Genomic DNA, 8,994 nt, shown 5'->3' with positions numbered 1-8,994 from the left:
AGACTTTGAAAGATGCGAAGTTTCAGAAAAACTCAGAGCTTGTTCAGCCTGAAGACTAATGGTGTTACATATTCAAATTCCACCAGTTAGTTATTTTGGTGCTGATCCTGTAAGCAGAAGTATCTTACCCCACAATGTTTACCCTGTAACCCCATACTGTCAACCCACAATCAGAACTCCCAACAGCTGGCTTGCCTCCAGACATTTTACGTCCTCATCAGCTTTCAAGAGGCTGTAATTTACTGCCAATACAAAAGACATTGGCTTATTGACAGGTCGAAGAAAAAAAAAAGGTTTAAAAATGCTGAATCAAGACAACAAAGGAGTAACTCCATGAAGCTTTATTAGTTTCCATATAAAATTACTTAGAGTCTTTAAAAATAATGTAAGTGGAAGCTATTAATGATTGTGCTACACTTAGAGGTTCTTTGAAATTATCAGATCAGAGCTTAGATACAATTTTTTATTGATATAGGTTATCATCAATGTAAACTACTAATTTAGTGTGTATAGAAATATATTCTTCAAATGCCTAGCCCCAGTTTAAAAAAAATCATCCAAAGTAGTAAGGAAATCCAATTTTAAATTTAGTTGAATGGCCATCTATCTACTCTAATACTTTCATAAAGCTGTAACCATTTATAATGTTTGACTCACTTCGGGGAAACTGCACAGAGAAGATTAGCCTTGTGATGGGCATGGCAAATATTTATTCTAGCAGGTGACCATGCCTTTTGCGAGCCAAGGTTGCAGCACTTTTGTTTTTAATTTGCATCAGCCTGCTTTGACCCTTCCCTCCTTCGGGTGAGCAGAGGTGGTTTTGAGGCTCTGAAGGTTTTGACCACGAGGGGGCTGTGTGAACACAATTTTTTGGCAACTTCTTGGCCCTTCCTTGGTTCAAAAGGGCAAATGCGTTTTTATGTACGATAAAATGTGACTTTGAAATAATTAACAAGGTTTTTCTTATCTCTCCCCTTTGACAAAAAACGCACCAAGTCATGGCTTAATTAGTCCCGTGATTTTTTTTAAGAATTCAAACTACTTGAAATCTTCATTGGTCACGGTAAATCCCAAATTCTGATGAATGCAAACTCTTTTGAATCGTCGCTTAGAGCCTGAAACATGCCTTCGAAGATCAAAACTAATCCTGATGAAGTGTGGGTACTGCAAACCTGTCCATAAACTGATATGTATTATGCCTAATCAAGGTATGTGACAAACATCCAGAAAACAAAAATAATTTTTCCCGGAAACAGACACTGAGATATATAATGCCGGGTTTTATGAAAAACTAGTTTTGATACTAATACAGATAATTTACCCTTCTCTCTTCTGACAGCCATAGGAAATACATAAGTAACAAAGATGCCAAAATATGGTAACAAGCTTGGGAAGTTGGCAATTCCCGGGGACATGCCGTTCATTACAGCAAGCTTACTGTGAGTTCGTTCAGTCCATAGCAGATGCAGGAAAAATCAGGAGTGCGGACGGCTACCTCCCGTCTTCTCTCAATTTTTCTCAGTTCCTGCTAGGTCATCTGAGTGTCCAGCTACACCAAAAGGGAGCAAAATGTTCTATCTGTGTTTCACATCGCCTGGAAAGTTCTCCTCGTGTTCACTTTTTAACGGTCCGCCCGCGTTTAAACCTCGTGTATAAACCTCGTGTTTACACGGCGCCTGACGAGGGGAGCGGGTTGTGACCGCACTGGTGACCCTCAGCGCCTTCTCAGGCCGGACGCGAGGGACAGCCGGGCTGGCCTGCCCGACCCCGCAGGTGAAGCCCGGCAGCCCTCAGCCACCTTCCCCCGATCGAGCAGCCCGTGCGACGCAGGTCGGCCCTGCCACCCCCTGGGCGCCGCCGGCGGGCCTCGCGTGGAGACCGGAGCTTCGAACCGGTAAGGGAAGGTTTCACCGGGGGCAGCGGGGACTGGCGGCCGGCAGTGCGGTGCCCCGAGCGCTGGCTCCGTGCGGAGCGGCGCGGGCCGAGCCGCCGGCGGCCGCGGGAGGGCGCGGAACGTCCCGCCCCGCCCCGAGGCCCCGCGGGAGCGCGCCCGGCCGGCCGCCGTGTGCCTGCGCGCCCGGCCAGGGCCGCGGCGGCGGCTGCGCTTCCACGGCGGCGCCGGGGCAGGGTTTCGCTCGGTTTGGCTGCTTGTCACACACAGATGTGACTCTTGTCTGTTCCCTGCGAACGTACAACCGTGACGGCTCACCTCCTCCCGCCTCCCTTACACCCCCCCCCCCCTCCACAGGGAAAAAAAAAAAAAAGAAAAAAAATCCCACCCTTTTACAAAATATTTCCTCGGATCCCACACCGAGCAGCAGCCGCCGCCGCCGCCGCAGAGCCCTGGGAGCTGATGGAGCAATGGGTGGGAAGCGGGAAACCGGCACCACGAGCAAAAACTTCGCCTAACTTTTCCCTTCCTCTCTAACGCTCTTCCCTCTTCCCCTCCTGCTCCTTACCCCCTCTTCTGGGCTACGCTCCATTTTCCGCCGTCTCTCTGCCCCCTCTCAGCCCTCCCTCCAGCTTTCTTTCGCATTGCCGCCTTCTCTCTCGCTCGCTCCAGCAGCGCCTGGAGCCGATAAGAAAGGGGAGAAGCAGCGGGAGGGACTGCAGCCGCTCGAGGAGCAGCAGGGCGGAGGACGGGAAGGCGAAAGGGGGCAGAGGAGGCAGAGGCGCGGCAGCCCCGCGCGGCGCCGCCGGCCGCCCTCGCCACAAAGTTGGCGGCGGCCGCTGGGTGTTTTTGACAGCTGGGCGCGGGCGGCCTCTGCCGCGGCCCCCGGCTGGCACAGAAAGTTTGCGGGGGAGGGAGCAGGCAGAGGGAAGGGGAAAGAGCAGTCGGGGGTGTGTGTGTGTGAAAAAATAACCCCCTCTGCCTCCCTGCCTGCCGCCCTCGCCCTCGCGGGTTAGAAGGAAGCAGCGCTGCCCTCTCGGACCCGCTCGCAGCCTCCCCCCGCCGCCTCCCCTTCCCCAGCCAAAGAGCCCAACAACAACAAACCAACCTGTGGAGGCTCTGACCCGAACCTGGGTCCCTCCCTCCCATCACTTCCAGCTCTCCGCTGAAAGCTCTTTCTCTTTCTTTCTCCCTACTGCTCGGGCTGAACTTTGGGGGCTGAAGTTTCGAGACAGTCAGAGAGAGAGTGTGGGGGGGAGGGGGGAGAAAGAGACTGTCGCTGCTCCTGCAGCTGCTGCTTTTTTTTTTTTTTTCTCCCTTTATTTGTGTGTGTGTGTGTGTGTGTTAGTAGTGCGGGATTTTGTTTTGTTTTGGGTTTTTCTTTCTTTTTGAAATTCTTTTTTAAAGGGGGGAGAGTATTTTTTTAAAATCTCCATTTTTAGTTCAGATCACCTGGGGGGTGGGGGGTGGGAAGGAGAAAGGGAAGGGGGGAAAGAGAGAGAGTGTAGTGCTGAGAGCCCAGAGGCAAAACGAAGGGTGCAGGCACTGCCGCTGAGAGGAGATCGAGAGACAGGGGGTGCACTTGACAACCAGCATGCAGAGATGGTAAGAAGTTTCCAGCAGCCTTTCGTTTTCATTCTAGCTTTTACTTTGGTTTGATTTGATTAATAAATTGTGCAGTAACACAAGCAGCCCTGCTTGTTGTCGGTGGTGTGTTTCAGCCTTCAAAGAAAGAAGCAGCCAGGCAAGACGAAGTAGAAAGATAATAAATAAATAAATCAGCTTTGTGCTGCGTGGATTGGGGGAAAACAAATGTCTAAGAGGTTGTGCTAAACTTTAAGTGAGTTTGGGGGGTTGAAATGGGATGGCCACATGCTTTTTACCGCCTCCTTCCTTTCACTAAAGATGAGGAGCTAGTGTAAAAAAAGTGTTTGCGGATGGATGGAAGGAGGGAGGGTGAGTGAAGGTGGAGTGGGGTTGAGTCGGACATACGGTGGTCTGATCTGTTTTGGCCACCACCTTCTGCTCGGAAATGAGTACGGTTTGCACACTGTGTTAAGGTAACCTTTGAGAGCGGGAAGGAGCTCTGTGTTCGCGTGTGAAACATCGCCTGCGGCAGGGAGACAGGGGTGTAAATCCACCTTCCATACGAAACTCTTTTTTTGTTGTGCATGTGCTTGCAGTTTGCACCTCTCCAATCAGCGATTGCTAACAGAACTTGGAGAGTTATGCTGATGCCCTAACCGTAAAGGGGAAGGGGGAGCCCCTCAAAAACCAACTTCGAACAAGGTTTTACTGCTTATTTCATGTGCTGTGTACATGCACGTCTCCTTTACAGTAGGGCTTTTGCAAAGCAGTGTTTCGGCTTTTAATTTAAAAATTAAAAGTCGAAGTTGCCAAGGACCTTATTTGAGTGAAGTCGGTTTGTGTTGTTTGTGATTTGTGGATAGGTTAAACAGCTGAGAAAGACAAGCTCATTTAAGCCGTGACTACACTTAACATGCAGAATGATAACTGTTCACGTTAACACATGGATGGACCTCAGATGGTGATGAACGGTGATCATCCCATATTCAATCCAGTAGTATGTTTCCAGTCGCTGTTTGACTACTGCTCTGCTTTCAGTCAGATTTTGTCACCTCGCTCCAGGGATGTTACAGAGCTGTCTTGTGTGCTTGATTGTACACATACACATGTACACACACAAGGGTGCATATATATACATATATCTATCTACCTATATACGTATATGTTTCTGCATGCATTCTGTGTGTGTATTGTATGTATGTTTATACAGTACTCAAACTATAGATAGAGAATGTCTGTGTGAATGGAGTTTACGATGGAAGGTTTGTGTTTTTCCCTTCTCTCCCTAACATGACATGTCTTGTTCCAGTGATCAAAGCCACAATTGGAGTGTAGGAGATGCAACTGTCAAATGCAGACAACAAGGAGGAAAAAAAAAAAAGGAAAAAGAAAAGGGGGGGGGGAGGAAAGCAGCATGTGCCCAGGACTGTGGTTACAGTAACACTGACAGAAATTAAAGTGGTTTTGAAAGCAGCATGCGATTTATGATGGTTCCCATTTACCCTAGAGTCAAGCTGTTGTAAAATTGATGCACAAAAGACATCATGTAGTAATCTGGTGTACCCAGGATTAAAGTGGCAATGAGTGTCTTTTTTGAGTGTCTGACGGTTAAAATGGTTTGAAGCTATTTTTAAAGTACGAAATCAAAGCAGAATATTACTTATTTATTTTATTAATCTGTATGTTAGCTGTATATAGTAGTTGTTGAAACTTTTTTTAGTGGAAGAGGGTTTTTATTTCTCACTATATTCCGTTTTCCCCTCTGTATTATAACCCATTTCCATGGATGAATTATAAAATGAGCAGCATTTTTGTCATAGTTTCAGAGTACAAATGTTCACAGTTTAATTACTGAGTTCATTTCAGACAGTAATATTTAATAAGCTTGATCAGCATATCTGCACGAGAATACTGAGTTCCTGCAAAAGTATGTGGAACTTTCCTTGCCCTTAAAAATGGCAGGATTTTTTAATCTGAAATTTAATGGGGCATATGTGCTCTCTGATACACTGTAGTTTAATTTTAAACTGTCTAGTATTAATAAGCCAACTAGCTCTATGTATGTTCTGCTTTAAAATCCTATAGCATGTGAATTTTAAAACTTGCTAAATATTTTAAATCACTCATCTTTACCTGACCTATGTGTAGAAAAGCTTCAGTGTAAATTATAAACTAGTTGTTATGAGCAAATTTTGAAACTCCTTTTAAGATTTAGGATTGTGAAAATGTTTCTTAAGCACACATCTTGCACACATAATAGAAAAACCCTGCCTTGGTACACTGTTTTGCAAAAAATACAGCAGTGTGACATTTTAGGGGAAAAACTTTTATGAACAGCTCTATACCTTTAATCGCGTTACATTTTTATTTTGGAGGCATTTGAGAAAGACAAGTATGCAATTGCAGTAAACAAAGTAAAGAAACAGACAAAAGCAGAAATGGCTATTGCTATATTAAAATGTAAATGTTACAGTTTGAATTTTCTAGTGAGTTTTTGAGTTCAGTGCTTTACATAACATTTTGTCCTAATCTTGCTTGCTGTCAGAGATGTTTCATGGTTGTGCAATTGCTGCAGTCAAGAATGCCAATTTGCATTCCAGGAGTGTCATTTGATTACTTTTATCTACACAGCTCGAAGACCAGCCCAGACCTCTCATTTCATCTTGCCATGTCACGAGTCAGTGCTGTGTCCTCTTTTCAAAAATCTGCCTGATTTAGACAAGAAAGAAAAGTACTTTCATGTTGCAGCCGCAGTCCCCTGCTAACTTGTCAGCAGCAGGATATGATTCACTTGGGCCCAGAAGAATGGTACAGAGATGAGGGTTAGGCGGTTCAATAAGCCTATGGACAGGTAGTGTGTGACATCCCAAGAGAGCTTAAGTTAATGAAGAACAGGTCTGCTTAGTTCTTCATACTATGACCTGGTGCTGTCCCCACAGTTTTCTCATTTGATCTTTCCCAGCAAATTGATCTTTTCTAGTACTTTTTTGCCTTCCAAGTTAGTCCTTGTGGGACTGAAATTAGCAGAGCAACTTAAGTTGGATAATACAGCTGTTCAGAAAAGAAGAAATTGGACACTAGCTCATAGAGGGGGGAGGGGAAAGTAAGCTATTCTTTCTGTTGTTACTGAGAATTCCTTTTATTTTTAATACTACAGTTTTATTTTCAGAAACTTCACAATTATCATATTACTTTGGAACTTTGCTTTCTCATTTAATAAAGTTTGTACAAGTGGTCCATTGCACACTGCATTAAATGTGTATCATTTAAATAAAACAAACATGCTTACAGCATAGACTGCAGGTTTGCTTTGGTGTTTGTCAGTTGAACTTGCTTGTTAGAAATGATTTGCTAGTCTGTAATGAGGCTTTTACAGTTGTTGTAAGACATTTTAAATATCAATTGCACATGCCAACTACATTATTTATAGCCTGCTAAATAACTGTAATTCTGTAGTATCCAATACTGAAATGCAGTGGAGATTAAACAATAAAAGTCATTACAAATGGTATGTGTAAATATTATGGTAGGTGAAAATACAGGCAGCAGATTACCACTGGCATTACTGGTTTTCTGGAAAACCAGCATATGCCAACAAATTGATTTTAACTAACATTCTGTACTTAAAGTCTGGGATCTAAATGGGGCTATAGTATTATCTGTCAGGTTTCTTTACATGATTTTGTACTTGGTAATTGGAAGGTGGAATGGAGGTGTGTTTGTGTGCGTTTGTGTGTGTGTGTTTCAGTGCATACATGGCTAGGTTGTCAAACAATGTAAGATTTCAAACCAGAATTTGGTAAATAAAGTGTAAGTTGGAAATGATTAAGAGGGTCTTTAGTATGCTGCACAAGAGTAAGCAGTATTTAACTTTCTGTATTTCACAGCAGATGTTCTCACATATAATCCACATCCTTTCAAGTTGTAGAATTAAAAACACTGCTGAATGGAAACAAGAACATGTATTATGTAAGGGAAATACTGCTCTCACTTTCTCTCTCAGTATTGCTTTTGAAAATGGAAAGGAACTGTAAAGGATCATTGGTCAGTTAAGCTCCTCTGGAGAGCTAGAGGGAGCTTCTGGATTTTATTAGATATGCCTTAGGTAAGAAAAAGGGGAAAAATATTCTGAATAAGGGAGGGCTGATTACTACCTTTTTTTTTCAGCACCAAAGATCTAGAAGTTAGACTTTGAGGTGGCTTTATTCTGTGTCATGTATCTGTGTATGCCAGTAGGATTTGTGGCTGACTGCAGATCTTGTGAATTTCAAACAAAGCAGAAATGACCAACAGCAAAGCAATTACATTAAAACAAGTCCAAGTAAAACATTGGATTTTGTACAAAAACCAAATTTATTTTTCTTTCGTCTCAGAGATGGGCGTTTCTGGCAGTGTCCCTTTCCCTTTTGCACTTTGGACACTGTCACTAGAATGTGAAGTCTTTTCATCGCTTAATGTTGTTTAATCAGAGTCCTGACTCTCAGTCTGCAGGTTTGCACAGAACTTTTTATTTAGTGATTTAATTTGATTTAATGTCTACTATTTGTATGTGTTAGGAAAAAAATGTACATGTCTGGAAATACAAAAGGTTCCTCATAAAATACAAAACAAATAGAATATATTTGCCATTTTGGAAATATCTATCACTTCCTAATCTAGCCAGGAATTTTTACTTAATTTAGAAGAATAGTATTTAACATGCCTTAATAAAAAGCACCTGTCTAAACCTTGTATTCTGTGTCAGTTTCATCCCACCTAAATTCTGACATATCTTTCCTAAAAATGCATTGATCATAATTGCTACTTAGTATTCATATGGCAGCTTTTATAAGTATTACTTTGGACAAACTTATTTTTTTCAGAAAATTATATTATCCAGTGAGATAAAGTACCAGATTTGTCTCCTTTATCTCTCATACAATAGCTTTCATTATGTGCTGTGCTAGTAAAACCCTTTATTTGTTGATTATTAGAATCTTAGTACACTTAGGATTTCTGCTGTAATTTAATGTGATTGTTCAAAGAGATTCTCTCATTTAGAATCTTCCTGTAATACTCTCACCACATATTATAAATATGTATATTTTATACTCTAGATAGATATGTAAATACATTTTTTATTCCAGGTAAATCAAGTATTTTGAGAGAATTCTTTTATCTGCAGCACCTATGTCAGTACTTGTCTCTTGAAATATTTTATATAAAAAGAACTCACACAAATTCAGGTAACAATCAGATTTGCTTCTGATTTGTTACTTTAGAGAGTTCTTTCTGTTTTTAAATTTTTTTTAATGTCCTACTATGTACGTAAATCACATTTTTGTAGAGAACTATAAAAAGCTAGAGAAGTTTTAAAACCATGCTGGGCATTGCAATTATTTTTTCATTATAAAAACCAGAATGTCCGTAATGCTGATTTGTAAGTCACAAGCCAAGTGAAATCAAAATGCCATAAGCTAACCACTAAAGTTTTTAAGTCACCATGGTCTGGTGCACTGTCTGGAAGTTCAGCTATG

General features: G+C 42.4%; 1 protein-coding gene across 6 annotated transcripts in view; it reads left to right on the top strand.

The window, feature by feature from the left end:
* Positions 1-1,466: 1,466 nt before the first annotated feature.
* BNC2 (basonuclin zinc finger protein 2) overlaps positions 1,467-8,994 on the top strand; it is a 328,349-nt gene continuing 320,821 nt past the window's right edge. For 4 of the 6 annotated variants that reach the window (XM_074532754.1, XM_074532750.1, XM_074532755.1 and 1 more), the window contains exon 1: positions 2,288-2,365. In XM_074532754.1, coding sequence (XP_074388855.1) covers positions 2,354-2,365 — 12 coding nt within the window. In that variant the 5' untranslated portion in view covers positions 2,288-2,353. Of the gene's footprint in view, positions 1,895-2,287; positions 2,366-3,385; positions 3,497-8,994 lie in introns of those variants that run through there. The other 2 variants (XM_074532753.1, XM_074532751.1) reach the window with 2 other exon arrangements.

This window comes from Zonotrichia albicollis, chromosome Z, assembly GCF_047830755.1.
Source record: "Zonotrichia albicollis isolate bZonAlb1 chromosome Z, bZonAlb1.hap1, whole genome shotgun sequence".
Lineage (NCBI taxonomy): Eukaryota > Metazoa > Chordata > Aves > Passeriformes > Passerellidae > Zonotrichia > Zonotrichia albicollis.
The sequence above is the reverse complement of the archived record's forward strand: the minus strand, read 5'-3'. Positions and strand labels throughout refer to the sequence as shown.